The 21,392-nt window shown below is 30.2% G+C and overlaps 1 protein-coding gene across 1 annotated transcript; it reads left to right on the top strand.

Moving 5' to 3' along the window:
• The first annotated feature begins 1,619 nt into the window (after positions 1 to 1,619).
• LOC106688936 (uncharacterized) lies at positions 1,620 to 11,574 on the top strand. The gene is made up of 5 exons (XM_014433639.2): positions 1,620 to 1,832; positions 5,203 to 5,338; positions 8,121 to 8,190; positions 9,075 to 9,250; positions 11,316 to 11,574. Exons 2-5 carry the CDS (start codon positions 5,226 to 5,228, stop codon positions 11,503 to 11,505), a joined length of 549 nt encoding a protein of 182 aa, XP_014289125.1. The 5' UTR covers positions 1,620 to 1,832; positions 5,203 to 5,225; the 3' UTR covers positions 11,506 to 11,574.
• Positions 11,575 to 21,392: the final 9,818 nt, after the last annotated feature.

Raw genomic sequence — 21,392 nt, forward strand, 5'->3', positions numbered from 1 at the left:
AAAACCCTCACGAAGAATAAATGTCGACGAATCCTTCCATAAAGTTGTGTTTATATTATGAATAAATGTTGCTGGGATAACAAGAGTGAAAATGTGAGGAGAAGAACTTTGGAAGTAGTAAAAGTTATAAAACAGGGCCAAAATGGCACTAAAGTATATATATGTAAAAAATAAAATTATTTGAAGGTGAAAATAACGGGTTATTTTATATAAGGTTAAAAAAACGGTTTATTCTTATATAGTTTTATTTTTTACAATGGATGGTTTAATGAGGTTCTAAACTTTTTTTCAATAAATTATTTTTGAAAAATAATAATTGAAGGGTGATTTCCGCTATAAATAGATGCAACAATTATGAAGTTATTTATAACTGGTTATAAGGTTAAAGTCCAACACGATTGAATCCTTTTTTGTTCGTATTTTCATGACACCAATCATAAAACCAATAATAATGTGTTCCTAAACGCTATTATTCCAGCATTTGAAAAATAAAAAAATTGTTGCAATCTTCAAAATATATTTTTCGGAATACTTCAAAAATAATGCGCATATTTTATTATCGTTCTTTTAGACAAGGACCCAATAAATCTCACAAATTTATTTTGTATAATTAAAGAATTTTTTCTACTTTACTGTCGAACAGGTTACCTTGGAATAAATCTGGACAAAAGAGTAACTTGGAATCCTCTTTCCTTAAGAAACTGAAAAGACAGGAAACTGCACGTCGATTCCGACTGTTACAAGCTTTAGTAGACAAGCAGTCCAGGCTTCCATTCAATTACGAGAGACTGGTTTATGTGACTGTAATAAGGCGTTTTTGAACTTATTGAGTTAGCTTTGGGGCTCAATTAAAACCATCAAAATCCTCTCGTATTATCCTTATGATCCAAAATGCTCAATACTCCATTTTTTAAATAAATAAATTCATCTGTAAGTTATGAGTAGTCTATTAATGTTCAGAACTAAATATCAGTACTTCCATAATAAACTCCGTAATGAACCCAAGTCACTGATTTCTACCGTTCCCGATAATCCTCCAAGGCGCTTGAAAAGAAGATGGCCTCAAGACCTTCTAATCTAGAAAAGTTACTGGAGTGTTACCAATTGGTTATTTCTTCACAAAACTTGTAATTATAACTTATTACATTTGCTTGTTGTAATTTTAGCTTAAATATCCCTTCAGGAAATAAGAAAAAAAACGACTTTTAGTTTAATCATTAATATAAATCAAAGCGCTCATTCAAATAACAAGCGCAAACTCAGTACCACCCATGAAGCCATCATTATAACAACAATAACTTGATTTCGTAATTTAAATATGTAAATTCGTTTCGTTTTCATCCGAGCACTTCGTTATGGTAATTACTTTCGTGCATAAGAATTAATTTTCGTTACGGAATGACAAATTTTGTAAATGAAAGGTCAAAGCTTTGTCATTGTTTGTAAAAGAATTTCCTGATAAAAATTCGTTTTAGGGCGAAACGATTAAAGTCTAAAACGCTCAGCAGGATTACAATATATTTATAAATACCGTGAAAAAATATCATAGAATACAATATTTATTTACGAGACATTTTCAATTCTTATTTAGTAAACAAATAAAATTGTCATGGTTATAACAGATGTCTAACCTAACACAATTCAAGGTATTCATTGTACCATGTAAACATTAATTTCACTAACTAATACTATACTACAACTATACATCAAAATTTCCCGTTAAAACAAAAACACAATTCCTTCATTAACTGGTTGAAGCCTAGCTATTTCAGTGCTTGAAAGGGTTGCTTTATTTACTGAGAAGAGAGAATTCGAGCTAGTTCTGTGAGAAGGTTAGTGATATATTTTTAATAGATCTTGATTTAATAAATCAATAGTACCCGATTATCGATATATGCATTAAGCAGGAATGACAGAATAAATAAAAGCGAATATGTACGTCCAGACTGATCGTTTACGAGCTATACACATGGATTACCGAGAAAATGTCGAAATCCACTAATTAAAAATTTGAATTAGTGAGAAGGGTCCGAATGCTTCCTGCATATCGTCTCATTTTATTCTGGCTGGCGAATGCCGAATTAATGGCCAATCAAGCATTCTGTTAATTACGAATAGAATGGAACATTGCACAAGATTCTTACTGTTCAGTATTTCAATTAAAGTAAGCATCAGTCAGATTGATTGTTTAGGGGTCTTAGTTATTCAAATCTTTCAAATGATGAGGAATATTATAAAATGTTTAGGGGGCCTTATTCTCATGAAATGTAGTACATGAGTCATATTAATACCCTGATATTTTAAGTAATCAGCTTTTATAATTTATATTATAATTTATAGATTTTATAATTTAAATTTTTATAAAATTACCTTAATGTTCCCTATGTAACCGATCTAGCCCGAAACAGATATCACTCCTTCCCTTATAAGCTCCCTAACCACTCAAACCCCCTAGTTTCTAACCTTGCATCCTCTTCCATTTTTGACAATCCTCCGAGGCACCTGAAAAGAAGATGGCCACGAGACCAGCTGTTGTAATATGTCATTAGAGTGCTACCAATGGGTAGTTTCTCTACACGCCTGTAACACTCAAATTTAACTTAGATCAGATTTACTAAATGTATTATAATGTACAGTTGTAGCAATAAATAAATATTTTAAAAAATGATAAAATAATATAATCTCATATTTTGAGCTTCAAATCCATCTTTCTTAGTTCAGTTGCAATGACGCTTCGTTCCAGATAACTCTGAATTAAGTGGAAAGATAAATACTCAGGATATTATAATTTTTCTGGATTTTGAATTTCTTTCATCAAAAAAATTAATGGCAAACCAATGCTTTGGCGAAAATAAATTTGTCTACGGACTAGAGCTACTAAAATAGCTAGGTTCACAGTAAACAACCCTTTTGGCAACACAAGAGCATTGAACTCGTCCAGATCGGCAATATCCATAGCTTGTCCCACTAACTTTAGTAATACGTTTCCAACGATAAGTTAAAAAACTAATGCAATAAATGGAACTATTATGGCTAGAGTTCAAAATGTGATTTTCCACCAAAAATTATCGTGTGTGCTTGTAGAAATAGGACTGTACTCTATAGCCAAAACTTGAAATGAATAATGTCGGAGCAAACTATTATTCTGTATCTAAGGAACTAATGCTCTTACAATGATTTGTAGCTGAAAAATAAATTTTATAGAAGAAGCATGTTATATATCCGACCACTAATAGATATCAGTTTCATAATATAACTCAAGTTCAATCATCAGATTTACGTTTATAGTATTTACTAATGAATTAAATTAGTAAGAATAAAATTGGAATATTCCAATCACAAAGTAATGTGTCTGTGAACTACGGCCTTGCAACTTAACATTTGACGTTTCACCAATTCAGACGTCACAAATATTGTGTACGAATAAAAAAATGCAGTATATCTCACATTAACAGTCCTAAAAAAAGAACCAATGACGGCTTATCACTCATTATCTCCAAGCACAAATTTAATAACAGAGTAACAGTGAAAACTTTCCTTTTATTATAAAATAAAATGTTACATGTTACAACCAGGAAGCAATAGTTCATCTAAGTTGCTTTATTTGGTATCATTACAGACAGATAGCTAATTGAATATTATGAACATGGTTATAGCTGGAAGATATATAGGAGAAGCTGGAGAGGATTATGGCCATGAGTGGTATATTAAAAAGAAAGTAATAGCATTTATGGAGATTCATGGATAAGAAGACGGTTTACTAGGTAGCTACAGCTAGAAATCATTACGGGGCTGTGATAAACAGCATGCATATAGTTTGTGACTACGTGGGAATTGGCCTAACATACTACATATGCTATTGTTAGTCAAATTATAGTTGCATGGACCACATCAGTGAAAAATTCAATACATATGAATTTGAGATATGCCTGGTCAAGCAAACAAAAAACAGTACCGCATATATACAGTATACTTAATATTTTTACTTGTGTATCATAATTATCCCTAATATTTAATATATTATTCCAAAAACATTGATCAACAAAGTCTCCTCTCGGACATCCTTTACATATCGTTTATTTTTAAAGCTACTCATTACCTATCTTTTACATATTTGTAAAGAGCACACCTTCCTCTATCAAATGTATAGTTATAAGTAATGATAATTTTAACAACTACAAATTCAGGAAAGGTCAGATGTTAGGTACCTTTAATGGAAATACTATTTTTGGATGGTTGGTTAAGCAAGAATTGATTTGTCCAAGATCACGCTCAACTGCCTGTTTTTTTTTCCAAATTAAAGGCACTCACTTGATTGAAGGTGGGTGTGACCTGGAGGACTCCCGAATTCACGGCGTTAACTCACGTCTACAATAACAGTTCGAATAATTATCTGATAAAGCTGGATTCGAACCTCGGTTCTAAGAGTTAATAGCACAGTGCCTTACACACAAAGCTATCCTTTATCCCATCTATGGTTATATGTACACATATATAATGTTAATTTTCATATGTTTTTTATCCGCAATTAATTTGATAGCAAATTTCTAATGTATTTGCATACATGTTATTCAGAGGGAATAATTATGAACAAAATAAAGATTATTTTCATTTCAAGCTTCGCAGGTGGTAAAAAAATTCTCATCTCCCACAAACTGGGCGCGAACAGAAACTTTAACCTGTTCTAGAGAAGCATTAGTTAGAACTGACTTCGAGTTCTCCCTCAGCGCTCACGCACATTTTCTCCAATGCTCGAAATAACTTTTTGATGAAAGTTTCTCCCGATTCTTACTGGAAGTTATTGCTTCTACACTATTGATAAAATCATCCGTAAGTTATAGTCCAGTTCAAGTAGTAAATGACTCCTCATATATTGTGTTATCTCTGGGATTAGAATTATTATTAACTAATTACTAGTTTTAAAGAATATAGAAAATTCCTTGTAATTAGAATGGAAAATAAAATATCAACAAAAATTAATATTTTTTGTTTTTCATTGCTATATGATCTGATTCATTGATAAATTAAATCTTCATTATTCCCCTCATTAATGTGTATGGTATATTTCATTTTACATGTTTTTGTTATGAGAGTTAACAAGAAATATAAAATTATTCAACGTACTTACATGTTTCGCATTAAAACACGTTTTAGAGACATAACTCAACCGTACTTAAATTACCTGCTATTCAAATATTTCAGTTTACAAAGAGCAACCAATCAAAATGATGAACAGACAAATAACCCAATGGCACAATCCAAGAGATTGCACCAGCGCATGCATGAGAGTGGAAAATGTGATGCAGAAGCTGAAAGATTTGGCTAGGTCAATTGATGAGTAAGTTTTAAGCAGCTTTATATAGTTTTGATTAATGGGTGTGAGGTGTGTGTGGGCGTGGCCTGCGTGTGTGTGGGCAGGCGGCTGTGGGGAGAAAATTGGGCATTGTGTGTAGTTATAAAGTTATGTAGGTGTGGACAATGTGAAAAAAATGTTAACGGTCCTTCATACAATTCGCATTTACTTGGCATGAGGCGTAGAAGGCATCCGACTACATAACCATCCCTGTCAACAAACCACTAATATGTTTAAGGACATATGCAATAACATCACTTGTAAGTAATGGGAGTATAAGGTTCAGTTTTTTAATTATTTTTTTTATTAATAATGTTATAGTAGGGAATCATGTTATTTATTTGACATGTTTTATCACTTCCCGTTTAATATAAAACTTAATGATCTAAAAAAAAAAAAAGGAAATAGTATTTTTATTTATATGGGCCTTTCCAATACAATATTGACTATTCTATAGCATTATGTATCCATTAAGAGTTAATTTCTGAATTCCTTAATGAATATATAAATAATAATCAACCATACTTCCCTTACTTATCGAAGATCTATCTCAGGAACTCCCTTGCCAACCAATGCGCCCCCACTAATATTATATAATATACGCAATAATATAGTAATCTAATATACGCCAGTAAATTTTCAAGTATTAACAATCAAAAAATGTTAAATCAAAGAAATCCGTAAAAATATCCGTAGTGATTTTTGAACCACAAAGATATGCTAAATTTGTGTTAACTAAATTTCATTGATTTTATTTTCTGATCAGCCTTACTTTTATTTTAAGAATAATACTATTTTTAAGCTAGTCTTATTATTATCATACATACCGCAGAACCCCACCTTAACTGACCTCCGTTTAACCGGTCCTCCTAACATATAGGGAGCAAAAACAAAATGAAGAAAGAGCTGAAGAGCTCAAAAAATACTAAGTCAGTTAAAAAAAAATAAATAAAATAATGAGCTTGTGTTGTGTATGCTACTCCAAATTTAAAGATTGCTTTTAATTTGTTTTTAAAAATTATTTTAAATGTTCATCCTCTACTTTTTCTTAATTATTTTATATCTATTTGACTTTAGTAGGGCCGTAACAGTGGCATTTGTTTCATATTTTGAACTTTCTATCTTTCTCCAGATCTTCTGAAACAATTTTCTTATTTTGGAATTTAATTTTCCTTAAAAATCAGGCAACAATTGAGATTTCATCATCATAGGAGCCATTTTTATTTCTTCAGCCGATAGAGGAAACTAAAATGATTATTATATAACATTGAATTTAAAAAAATAATTGTCTTATGCGCTTCTCCATTCTGTCTAAATGCGGATAAAAAAATTGGTTTCGAATTTAGATTATTCCTGGACGCGGAATTAAAAAAGTGTAGGTATGAATTTATCTTAAAAATAACCTATTAAAAATGTCTGAAATAACTCCATTGGATATGGTGAGAAAATTAAGAATATCCTCTAAAGGCTGACTGAATCCCATTGTAACGATCCAGAAAAAATAGTATCAAAAGAAAAAAAGAATTAGAGGCTAGGGAGTCTGAATATCTACCATGTGTATTATTTATTTTTTATTTATTTTAAGTTAGAAGATTGTTAGTTGGTCGTATGTGATGATTGTAGTAAGTAGCGAAGAAGCAAAAACCTAATCATTAGTAATCTATAATATACAACAGGTTACTAATAATTTAATAATAATAATAATCAGGTTAATGATAATTTTCAACCTTATATATGAGTTAAAATAATTATGGTTGTAATGTGAGTTTTTCTTGTAATGTATATAATTGTTGTAGTTGTATATAATCAAGAATAAATATTTCTTCTGTTTAACCTGCGATGTCTCGTTTCCTTTCAGGATGGATAAGATTGGATGTATGTAATATATATAACCTGATGTGACTGTGAATTTTTAACAACTCTTCTAGTGTACCATATACCAGTAACGTTATTGCACATAATAGTATATCTGTTTTTTTTTCTAAATTCTAAGTTTAGTTTATTATTTTATTGTCGCTTTGTTTGAATATAGCGCCATTGTGTATAATTATTTCGAATGGGGCCATCTCTTTTTCAATTAAAGCTTAAAACCTTCTTTTTTCATTAATATTAAATATTTTAATAATTACAAAATGAAATCAGTGTAATGCTATTCTGAGGAATATTAATATTCATTATATAGTACAGTAAAATTACTGTAATTAATATAAAATGTTTATTTATCTTTAAATAGTTGTATATAGTTATATAAAACAGAACGCACATAAGTATTTATAGGTCAGATCGGGTTGGGGTGTCGTTCGCTGTGCGAAAAATGGAAGAAAGCGTGTTTAATTAGAGCAGTGTAGTCCGGACTCCATCAATCATCCAGAACCTGGAGGGGAAGGGGGTAATGGAACCGAGGCAACATTTATCGAATATATCACAGAGAGCGCTATAAGAGCAGTCGCCTGTCAGTGATAGATGGAGATTTAGCGACAATTATAGGGGATCGCCGAATTAAGCTCCTAGGTCAGTGTGTCAAGGCCTCTGCTCTCCAGGATGGGCAAATCGAGAAATTAATGTCACAAAAGCTGTTTTAGAAGGTAAATATATAGTCTAAGATTCTTAAAGGACAGAGGGGTTTAATACAGTGTTTATAGAATGTAGATATATAGTCTAAGATCCTTAAAGGAGAGAGGAGTTTAATACAGTATTTATAGAAGGTAGATATATAGTATAAGATCTTTAAAGGAGAGACGAGTTTAATACAGTGTTTTCAAAACAGGGGAGATGGCGGGTATAGGCGAAACATATCTTTACCAAGAGCCATCCAAAAGGTTAAAACAGAACCACCGGTAAGATATTTGTTTGAGATATTATCAATTTACTTAGGAAAAAATTATAAAAATTAAAAATCATCATTGTGCTAGCAATTCATAATATATACATTTCAACATTATGTTAGTAGGAACCTAAGTTCATCTCTGAATGAATTATTAATATTATATTACATAAATGTTTTTTATTTTAATTTTTTTTTCTTTAAATTACTACTTAAATCCTTTCCACCATTTTTAAGGATTGTATTCAAGTACAAATTGCATTCCTTATGTTTATATTTATTGTCTAATGATAAACTGAATGAAAAATAATCATTATTTTAAAACGACTATCATCTAAGAGATAAAAAATGCATAATTATATTGTAACTATGTTATTTCTAATTTCTTAATAAAATAATTCGATAGCACATATATATTTTATTGGAGGATTTTTAAACAAGTAAAACGGTAATTTATGTACAAATAAATAAAAAGATAGAGAAGGTTTATAATAAAGAAATACTGATATTGATACAAAATTAAATATTTACATTCTTGAATTTAAGGGGAATACTGAAATTAATAAGTTTTAAAAGTTCCCGACAGTTAATTTAAAAATCTTAATTGTTTAGATTCAGAATCACTAGAATTTTGAAGTGATTTGAATCCAAAATATTTCAACAAATCCAAAAAATTAACCTCGAAAGTGTGATTTAGTTTTCTGCAAACAAATCTTCAAAATCTGGAATTATTTTATTGCAGAAATTTTGTATAAATAATGGGCATATTCCATAACAATATTGACTATTCTGTAATATCTATTATGTATCCATTAAGAGTTCATTTCTGAATTCCTTAATGAATATATAAATAATAATCAACCATACTTCCCCTACTTATCGAAGATCTTATCTCAGGAACTCCCTTGCCAACCGATGCGCCCACACTACAGGTACCCAGAGGCTCTAGGTGACGTGAGTGTGCCCAACTGCCGCTGCGCCAAGAGGAATGGTCTGCAAGATAAATGCGGAGATCTCGGCAAGGATTGTTACATGAACCCCAAAGCAGTCTTTAACGCCAGAGAGCATCATAAGTGAGTATTAGTCGCAGAATCCTTGGTGCAGGGCACTGATTAATAGAAATATTGTACTCAAATTAAGAAGCATACTTTAAGTACTGAAAATTTGTCGGTTATAGAATCGTTTAAAACTATATCTAGGAAGGTTTGGAAAAAGTCAAAACATGACAAAAATCGATCACATATTTTACACACTGTAGAGTATATTGAAATTACGACCTATATAATTTTATTCTGCTCTTAAAACAAATTCTTAGTAGAAAAACCTCATAGTTTTCAAAAAAATGAATAGAAGAAAAAACTATTTTTACCTTTTGTTTTATTTTAGCTAAGTCCTCCACTGAAGACCTATGCAGCCCCAGAATGGGAATGTTAAGATTCATTCCTCGGGGGCACTACGATATTAATATTGAGTGACTTAGGTGGGAATAGAATCCACAACCTTTTAACCGTAAAATCCTCGCCTCACCGTGATCAGTTATTAACAAGTTTCTGCAATTTTCTAACTTATACTGATTTTTAAAATATACAATATTAACTATATATTAAATATAGGAACTATTAAATACTGTTATTTAAATATTAAATATTGTAAGCCTTAATCCCTAACAATATTTTGTTAAATTACTTAAAATAAAACATTAACAAAATTCGACACTACATTTCATTATCTTTCATTACTCTTTACAGTTGGGCCAGAAAATATCCCTTTTTGAATCCCTATTCGACGTAACATATTTGACATGTAGACAGAACTGACAAAGATGCGAAAGAGTTGCATGCAGCAAACTGGAAAGCAGTAGCCCAAGGCAGGCAGATGTGAAGAAAAGCTGGTGGGTGGGAGGGCCTACAAAGGTCTACAAAGTAGAGCAAACAGAATATATATATATATGTTGGATCTTCGCCTCAACGTGATCGTCTATTAGCAAGCATTCTTTCTGAAATTTTTTGACTTAATTTACTTTTTAAAATATACAATATTAACTATATATTCAATATAGAAAATATTAAAAACTTGTTATATTTACCATATAGTATATATTTGTATATCTTAAAAAGTAAATTATGTAAAAAAAAATCAGAAAGTATGCTTGCTAAAGTTCAAAAGGTAGGGGTTCAATTTGCTTGCCCAACTGTAGAGTGAAATGAAAGATAAAGAAATGTAATTTCGAATTTTGTTAATGGTTTTTTAAAAATAATATATCATATATTGTTAGGGATTAGAGCTTACAAAACTGTAAACCTTTGAAAACAAAATATAAAAACTAGACAAAAAAAAAGAATTAAAAATAAAGTTAAACAAAAGAATATACAAATATTTTTATATCACCGTGGGTGATTGATTGGGCCCTCGCTTGCCGATTTTTCTCGTTTTCGTGGAGGTACGTTCGCCCGCCTTCATGGAGGATGAGGATGAAGTGAATAAATAAGACGACGGAGATGGCCAGACTGGCTACTAAGATAAGTATGTCTGAAGCCTGCGTATTGATACAACTGTGACCCTAAGGTGTCATTTCCACCTCTGCAGTGTAAACATTAACAAGAGAGAGGGGGCAAGAAACTGATCGAAAGGAGAAGGGGGGAGAGGTTGGAGAAGGGTGTGATATTGAAGACAGGGATAAAGAATTGTTTTTTCAGCCACCAAAACACATTCATTGCAAAAACGTTTAAGACAAACGTTCTTCCAGTTAAGCATCAAAAAACAACAATAAATTAATGGTAATTAATATTATGTATATTTGTTAAACTTTTTTTTATTTTTTACATATAATATCCAAGATCTACAAAATATTTGTTTGAGCAAACCCCCATTTTATTTGTAGTTTTTTCTTCAACAATATCTTCTTACAGTCAAGAAATTTGCCTAATAATATGGCTTGGTTGATTCTGGACTATTTAAGCTTTTACTATGTTGGGAATCCTGGACATTTTTAGTGCTTCTGGCATCCCACCATCTTTGGGAATCTCCCGAAAGGATGGTTACCCTAATTATATTTTATTATTATTTTATCTGCTCATTATTGAAGCCCTTTTGAATCTATTAAGTTCTGACTCTGTCTAACCTGATTCTTCTATTTAGTATGGGAGGAGAACCAATGTACTCGTACCAGAGGGAAAGCAATACCCTGAGATGTCGGGAAGATGGAGGTATGCACCATCACGGAAGTTATCGAGGCGAATCAGACGGCCATGGTAGTCATCGACGGGGATGCACTGGACCTGGTTGTGTCAACGATTTTTATCTCGTCCCAGTCGAACGGCAGCAATAACATTTTATATGTTTATGTACAACCAGTTAATGCATATTTAGAACTCAAATAAATTTGTTTTTTAATGAACGGAACTTAAGTTTTTATATTATTTTATAACAGGCTTGAATAAAGATTTTTTAATAAGTAAGAACTACAGATGAAAAAGACTATTTTGCATAGAAAAAAGTAATTTGAATTATTTGTGTTCGATGTTGGTGTCTTATCGACATACTAAAAATTTAACGATGCCAACCCCGTTTTCTTTTTTTTTTCTCAAAAAAATTTAATGCTTAAAAAGACTATTTAATTTCTTCTAAATAATAATAATAATAATGACAATAACAAAAAATCGAAAAAAAAGAAAGTAAGAAGTACGAAAAGTAAATTTTTTTACTGAGCACTAGAAGCTATATTGAGCCAAGCAAATCACAGCATACTTTAAGCAGTATCATGTAGTGAGACACTGTTTAGACATAATTTTCTGAAAATGATGGTTAATCATACATTAAGGTTATAATTGTATTTTGTATGCTATTGCATTTTTACGATTTAAAGCTTGTGTATACTCTTATCCTAGCTTAAAAAAAATACATTCAATAATTGAAGAACCGAATTTTCTTCCTTTCATAATGTAATGTTTAATTTTTACTAACAAAAAAATTAAATTATATTATCTGAACGTTGTGTCTTTTTATACTTAGTTTACTTTTTATTCAGTTGGCTGCTATGGAAACATTAATTAACATGCCTGACTACAAAATTTTATCAATTCAATATTTGTACAAAATTAAATATTTAAATTTATTTATTATTGGAAAATCCAGAATATTTTATTATAGGAGAAATCATTTGTTATTTATATAATAGGTATAATTTATTTTATAAACCAGAGTAGCTATAATATTTAATTTAAATAAACAAAATATTAACTTAAATCTAAACATCATATTAAACAAAATATTTTTTTTTATAATTTGCATAAAATACTTATGGTTGGATCTTGATTGAAGTTCACTGCTTTTTTGGATGATTTATTTTAATAATTATTATTTTTGCTCCAGAATTACAGTTACATTGACCCCAATATTTTTATGTTCAAATTTAATCATAATTACTTGGATCATGATCACAATAATATAGTTTATTGTTTAATTATATCATCTATACGATCGTATTTATCATTTATGTTTAAAAACTTAAACTTTTTTTTATAATTGAATAACCTTTCTCCAGCAATATAGAATACCCCATAATTAGATAGCTTTTGATAATGACCTGTCAGATCTACTTTATTAGTACTTGGTATTGAATAATAATATAGAACATACAAAAGTATTTTTCCTTTTTAAGCAACACTTAATGTTTTTTTATTGTAAAAAATAATGTTTAAGTCTTTAAAAACAATATACGTTGTTTTACGTAAAGTAACACATTTCAAAGTTTTCACTGCCACAATATATTGTCATTTGCGATAGGGATATTTTCGATTTATACTCCATTGTTTCAGCTTCTTTATAGAAAAATGTTTTTTGTTCAAAAATCATCTATAATCCAAAAACTTAAAATACTCATTTCACCCACAAATGATTAAATAGAAGTTATTTATTCACAAAAAACATTATTATGTCAATAATATTGTCTAATAATCCTCTACTTCAAATGGATTATTTATAACTAGTAAATAATTTTTAATTTACAATTAGTAAATAAATTATGTCTTTTTACATACACAATATATACATTTTCTTATATCATTAAAATAACAATGTTTTCTTCACATTATTATTATTAATCAACTTTTCTAATTACAAAATTACGTATTGAATATTATGAAAAATAATATTCAATACGTAATTTTTCAATTTAAAATGTCTGTATTCTGTTCTTGTCATCATTAAACACTTTCAGATTTTAATCAATAAGAGGTGTAAAATATCACAACAAAATATTACCAATTAAAGTCATCATTAATAATTACAAAAGTTGACAATAGCCTTGTTTTAATGAAACAAGAAAAAATAATAAAAATAGAATGTATATGTAGTAAGATATAATGCAAGTACTGAATAAAAGTAAGCAAAAATTATAAAAATTTAAAAACAAAAGACCTCTGTGGCCCTCTCAAAATTATTAGATATTTCAAATTTTAGCTATCTTTAGTAATATTTTATCGAAAATTTAAAATTGTACGAAATATTACAAAAGCAGTCCCCTCAGTATTCTCTACTCCTGCTTTTGATGCAAGCATGTTTCTACCGTTAAACATAGTCATACTTGTTAAGATTTGTGGATTTAAACGGTACACCAGCTTTGGATAGATAACAGTTATATAGCAGTTGCATTTCCTGAACATTTAGATTGTATTATGATGGGTAAAGAATATTGTTTTATAACCAGTTGCATGGTGGTCCGTGTCACATTCAAAAAACATATTTAAATACTTTATGTTGTTCACAATTTATGCGTAAATCAATAATATTAAAATCCAAAACACGGAGGGGGGTTGAAGAAAAAAATTAAATAATTATAAAACCGTACATAAAGTAAGACAAGAAAGCAATGTGAGCTTTACCTGAATCTATTACACGTTTGACCAACCGTAGTAAACGAAATTCATAATGTTAAATATTGTGCTAGACATAAACTTTGTGCCGTCTAATACAAAAGTACTATTAAGTTTTTACTATAGAATAAGAGGTTCTTTTGTTAAGAAAAATCATTCACAAGCATATCTACAATTTAAAAGATTTTACAGTAAATATACTTAGTATATATGAATTTATTTATTTATTTTTTTTTGTAAAAATTAATTTTTAACAGAATGCAACGATTTGCACCATTTTTGTTCTCAACGGCCCATTTTCTTAGCATCAAACAGATATTTAATAACAGTTGTAGTAACATTGAACTGTTACGTTATTATATTTTTGAAACTTTTTAAAAAGAAAAATAATAAAAATTGACGAGAAATATATTAAAAATACCATTCTGAAAACAGTCAAACTAGAGTTAGTCGTGAACTAAAAAACTGTAAGGCTTAATATATAATATAAGATTTTCCAATATATGTATACGTTACGATTTGATAGTATGCGATGTCAGCTGATAGTTTATAGATATCCTGGGGCAATATTGTGACCCCCGCATTCAGCGACCCAGTCCAATCTCATATGATGTCAATATATTTCAGAATATTTATTGTATTAGTTGTTAAAAATAAATAATAGGAGCTTTGAAAAAAAAATAGTAAAGCCAGTCTTGGTATCGTATTTAGAATGTGTTCTTCCGCTACCCTTTCATTTTTTTTTTTAAATTTCAAAACCTTATTTATTGAAAAATATTATAAAGGTTTTTGGGCAATAGGTAATAGGTAATAAAATAATAAGAACAATAGATAAAAATAGATTGAAAAAATGTACATAAAAACAAAAAAATTCGCTCTCTAAATAAAAAATAAAATAATAACAAAAATAAATAAATAAATGAAAAGAAAAATTATATAAAAATAAGTAAATTCTTTCTAAATAAATAAGTAAAATAAAATAAAAATGATTATAAAATAAACAACAATGATAAAATAAAAAAAAATAACAATGTCCTAACCACTTAGGGAAGTCCACCACCACTGTCCTAACAATTCCTAACCACAAAATATAAACCTAAAAAAAATTGTTTTTTTCTGAAATAACAACATATATTTAGTTTCTTATGTTTGAAGTTTTATTTTGTTTCAATAATTGTTATTCTACTTATTATTTTTTTATTATTTAATTTATATCTCTTTGTTGAGAATGAGGTCTCTTAGCTCTATTAATGTCTGAAGAATATAACAGAATGTAATACTGACAATAAAAAATTAATCGCAATTAACCTTCGAAATTTTAATATTTAACAAATTATGGGTTTTGATAGCTTAAGCAGTATATATTGTATTAAAGGGTTATGAGAGTTTTTTTTTTATCTATCTTTTAGAACCAAATTCTCGGTTTAGTATAGACAAAATTGAGAAATTATCAGTTGATTATTAAATTAAAAATTATTTTACAAAATTTTGTTTCATTTCATGGCATTTTATAATTTATTTATTTTTCTTTGTTTGGGATTAAGTGATTTAATTTCATTAACTTTACCCAGTTTCCCTCATGGGGAAAAAAGTTTAGAGCAGTTATTCATGGCGTCGATTTGCTGTTATTTGTTCTCCGAGTATTTTCCTGTCAGCCAAGATAGAATTATGCCAAGTTTATGAAATCTCCCGCCGGCTGCCAAGAAACACTAGGTCCCCTAAAAAATGAAGTCCCAGACAGCTGGGCCATCCATCATGCTAGGATACGTGACCATACCCCGAGCTCCTCAATCTCTGCACTAACTACATCCTTTGCAAATGTGATCTCTCCAGGGATATCTGAAGAAAAATATCGAACAGGAATTTTCCATCCGATACTTTTTCATTGCGATGTTAAGTTATTATATTATTAATATGTAGATCCTTAATCGTTCCGTAACTTACATAATTGTAACAAAGCTAGAGTATATGAATAAATACAAATGGTTGTTTAAGTATCTCATCAGCCGAAATAAGCCCATACAAATATATAAGGATTAGAAGGTATTTAAACAAGAATAAAAACTTTTAAAAAGAATGGATAAAATTAGCTGATAGATTTTTCTCTAATCTATCAGCTAATTTTATCTACTCGATAAGAATTCTAAGAAATAAAGAAATATTCGCATTTTTGTGGAAACACAAGAAAGCCAATTAAATGCATTAATTAAATAAAGTTAATACAAACTAAAAAAAAAAGTATTAATGACGTACTTAAATGATGAAAATCGTTTTGAATCAATTTAGACAGTGTTTAACACTACAGGTTAACTTTTTAACTCTTTGCATTCGGTTGTCCCCTCTAAGGAGATAAGTAAGTTTAGCATATCACTTGGTTGTCCCGAGAGCTGATGTAAGGGTATATCAAAGTTTACTAGCAATTACGGAGAACGAACTTACTCCACCTCTATTTTTTAAGAATCACATGTTTTCCTGTAGTTGCCTATTAAAATGGCACCAATAACGAAATATCAAATTGCTTAATAAATTAATCAATCGGTTTTGCATCGAAAGTTTTTCACTACGAACAATACACTTCTCTAATCTATTGGGCAACATGTTAAATTAGTAAAGCAAAGGGACATGAATATGGTTCAATGATAATGGGAAACTTAATGAGATAAGAAATACAAAAGCTGAGAAAAGAAGTCCACAACACCTCAGGTCGTATTGAAGCATCAAAGAGTAAAGATCACTGCAGTAATACGACAGTGTTGTGATTTCATAATTAACCATTAGTAGTTTCCAAACTATTTCTTTACCCCTTCGTTCATTTTATAATCTTTTTTTTTTTTTATAAATGGCAAAATGACCAAACACCAGTGAGTCTCACGTTGTAAGTAGTTATGAAGACGAGTTTCAAATAGACATTTATACAGATTTTTAATCTTTTAATCTTTTTTATTAGCAACTTTACATCTAGTTTACGATCAGCAAATTATCTGTACTATTCAGGCATGACATGAGTTGGCACGAGGGAGACAGCACCTAGTGGTGCATCTTCCTGACGTTAGGTCACAACAATACAACACTTGATTACACTAGGAGGACCCTCATCCAAATACTCTTCAACCTACAACGAATTACGTCAGGGATGTCATGTGTTTCTATCTGCCTAACAAATTTATTGAAATGTCCATGTAAACTGTTTGTCAGTCATATAAATGTGGTGCATTACAATCAGAATGAACAGGTCAGTGTAAATAATCTAGTTTGAAACGTAGATTGGTGAGTTCGTTGCCAATCTTAAAAATTGCGATTGAAAAGTTTGTATTTTTTGAATCGGTGTGTTTTTAGCAGGTCCATTAATTTGGCTGGCGTAAGTCCGTTGGGGTTTTAGTAAGTAATTGTATACGTTAAGTTTCTGTTTGAGGAATAATTTAGAACGTCTGTGTAGTATAGAACATAATTGTCTCAGTCGGAAATTTAGCGTTTTAAGTTTGGTCCTGACGTGTGGGCCTCATGTCAACGTTCTGTCATAGGTAAGTCCTAAATAAGTATTTGCGTTTTGTTAGTGTACGTAACTCTTGTCAATAAAAAAAAAAAGATTTGTGATTAGACATTCAGAAACAATATGGCAAAATTACTGGAACAGCTGGAAGAAACCGCTACTATAAAATATACTTATTAAAAATCAATTTATCTTCAAGTAACTATACTCCATTTATGCTCATCTATATCTTCTAAATAGTTGTATTTCTTTTTTTTTAATGGGTTATCTTCTTACTGATTTCATTCTGACTAATTTAAAAGATATTCGGCTACGTTATTCTTTTTTTTCACCAAGAATATAGAAAGGTCCAACCTGTAGGCGGCTGGCAACACTGAGTGCTGGAAAACCTACCCAGTATGGTTATCTAAAAGAACGGTCAGTCATGTGCATTACTATTGTGTATCACTATTACATTATGTTATATCAATATATGTTCATCAAGATTGTACAGAGTTGTTATTTATATACAAACTACCAACAAACACATTGTGTTGAACACGTCCCGCGTGCGTTTGTGTTTGTGGAACATTTGTTTATCTTCATTTTACGTAAGTATTTATTTTAACTATAAATTAAAGTGGTTAATGATGATGAAAAATCAAAGGGTAGTATTTCAGAGACACTAGCTCAAAATATTTCTGGTCCTTTAAATAATAATCCTACAACTACACATTTTGTAGATCGTGTTAGTGTAAAAATACCACCTTTTGGATGGATAAGCCAGAAATATGTTTTTACCTAGTAGAAGCTCATTTTCAAATGTCTGGTGTAACTGCTGAAACCACTAAATTTAATTACTTAGTATCCTAATTAGATATTAAAGTGGTAGAAAATATATGGGATATTGCTTTATCTGAAGACTCTAATAAATATACATTAGCCAATAATAGATTACTAAAAATATTTAAAGAAAGTGAAGAAAAACAATTAAAAATATTAGTGAGTGAAATTGAATTGGGTACTTTTAAACCCAGTCAACTTTTGTTAAAAATGAAAGCCCTAGCTGGCACAGAAAATAGAGAAAAATTACTAAAAACATTTTGGTTGGATAAATTACCATCACAAATTAGAGGAATACTTTCAATCTGTGATGGAAATTTAGATAAATTATCTGAGATTGGAGATAGAATCTGGGAAATGTCGAGTACACTTGCTCAGGTTAATGCGATATCACAGCCATCTGATTCCTCAATTATTAAAGAGCTTTGTGACCGAATAGCAGCCCTAGAAACAGAAATAAAAAAACATCGTCTAGATCTAGGTCTCGATTAACCCTAGCGGAAAATATTGCTATCGGCACTTCTGTTTTGGTAAAAAATGTAAATCAGAAAAATACAACGAATATTGTCAATAGGACAAAAAAAGTAATGAGGAATACTCCAGCCGGCAGTCACAGTAATGGCCGAGTGTGCTGCCTCAGATGTCTTTCCAGGCCTACAACATAGATTATTCACGTCCAGGATCGTCGTTCTGGTATTAAATTTGTTGTGGACAGCAGTGTGGGTGTGTCAGTAATTCCCGTTACTTAGCATAATAAGCCAACTGATTTCAAGTTATACGCTGAATTTGCAAGTTAGGCGCTGAAATACCAACTTTTGGTACTAAAATTCTAAACATTGATTTAGGACTACGCCGGAAGTTAGAAGCCGGAATGACTGTTTTTTATTGCAAACACATCAAAAGCAATTCAAGGAGTTGATTTTCTTCGTCAATTGGATTTGCTAATTGATTTGAAAAATAAAATATTAATAGATAATATCACCAAATTGACTGTGTCCGCGTCGGTTGACACAATTTCGGCCGAAGATACAGTTAGTTCTTTAATATCTACTAATTAATTTACAGATTTGATAAAAAAATTTCCAGATCTTACTAAACCCAATCTGATGCCTACACATCCAGCCCATAACGTTGAGCACTACATCAATACGTCTAGTGGACCTCCAGCTTACTGCAAACCACGTCGACTAGACCCTCATAAATTAAAAGTACCAAAAACGAATTCCAATACTTATTAAATCAGGGCATAATTAGGCCATCAAAATCACAGTGGACAAGTCCTTTGCTACTTGCAACCAAGAAAAATGGACAATGGCGTACTTGCAGAGACTATGGTGCTTTAAATGAGCGACCACAGCCAGACCACTATCCACTTCCGAGAGGTGAAGATGTAACTGAAATTTTGGAGAATAAAAATGTTTTTCGAAGATTGATATACACTCTGCTTTTTATTTTATTCCAGTAACAGAACAAGATAAACAAAAAAACTTCCATCATAACCATCATAATCACTACCAACAAACCTTTTATAGCGGTAATACACGTACAGAGCCATAATGAAAAGAAATTCCATACATTCACGTTAACAATATCGGATCCCTTTTACCAGAATTCAAAATCGATTATAGCTTGTAGCTCCAGGCGACTGCAGTTCCTAGTATTAATTCTGTGTTGTGGTTCTTGGTGCCTGTTTGTGTTAAAATAAAATGTAATTTACATTCGTAGCTTTTATCTTTACTGGTAGATATATATAAACATTTTGATAATTTTTTTTTTGTTAACTGTTAATATATTCTTTATCTGTATAATTTTTGATAGTTTAGATCAAAAAGTAATAATTTAAGAGTTAATAAAATAACTCTTTAAGATATATATTTTTGTGGTTCTTGAGTATCATCTAACTTACTAATTGTTATTGGTATTTAGTGGGGGAACTAGTTCGGCAAGTGGGCCACCTAGCCCTTATTTCCAATCCTTGATCTATTACCATAATAAGTACAAACTAATACCATATTAAAGTACAAACCACCATAATAAAGTACAAACAAAGTACAAACTAATACCATATTAAAGTACAAACTAATACCATATTAAAGTACAAACCACCATAATAAAGTACAAACTAATACCATATTAAAGTACAAACCACCATAATAAAGTACAAACTAATACCACATTAAAGTACAAACCATCATAATAAAGAACAAACTAATACTATTAATCTTGTAGTTTGTATTTGGTACAATTCTACACAATAATTTCTTACTTTTAAACTCATGTAATATCACTAATAGTCGTCCCTATCATGAAACAAAATGTATTAGTGTTGTACTTTATAGTTTGTGTACTAGTATTTATGGACCAACTATGCTTTCATTATGAAACAGGCCCCAGAGGTTACTTACCAAACGTCTACCAGTTTCCGCCGCGTACCAAGCTGGGAGGTTCAGATTCATTTTTCGGAACTGCTAACAATGAATGTTAACTGCCCCAAGTGGGAATTAAAACCACACGTTTCGAACCGAGCGCTCTGGGACCTGCGCCCCGATCCAGAGCCAATCGTCACGTCCCTTCTTTTAAAGCTAGTTTTACCTTAAATAAATTTTAAAAATTATAAATAAATAATAAATAAAATTTATACGGTTTTAATTACTCTCCATTACTTTATGGGTCATTCTCCCCGAAAATGTCAATGCCTGACCTACAACCTACCTAGTAACGTAATTTTAGTTTCGAACTACTTTATATTTTTAAGCTAACTCCTTAGGACAGTGAGTTGGATACAGGGGACATTGAAACGTTTATTTAGAGCCGAAATTTTTCACGATTGGTATACTTTCTATACTTAATAATCTGTCTTTTTCGTAAATTTACTTTATTTATTTTTTCCATTGGAAGTCGATGTTTCATTTTGTTAAATCCATAAATTTCATTGTTTTTGTTAATAACTTTACCTGTATCTTCTATTAAAAATTATTATTTTAATCCATTTTTTAATCTTAATTTTTTGTTTTATTAATTACGTTGTAT

This window comes from Halyomorpha halys, unplaced genomic scaffold (genome assembly GCF_000696795.3).
Source record: "Halyomorpha halys isolate HHAL.00 unplaced genomic scaffold, Hhal_1.1 Scaffold1238.1, whole genome shotgun sequence".
In the NCBI taxonomy this organism is placed as follows: domain Eukaryota; kingdom Metazoa; phylum Arthropoda; class Insecta; order Hemiptera; family Pentatomidae; genus Halyomorpha; species Halyomorpha halys.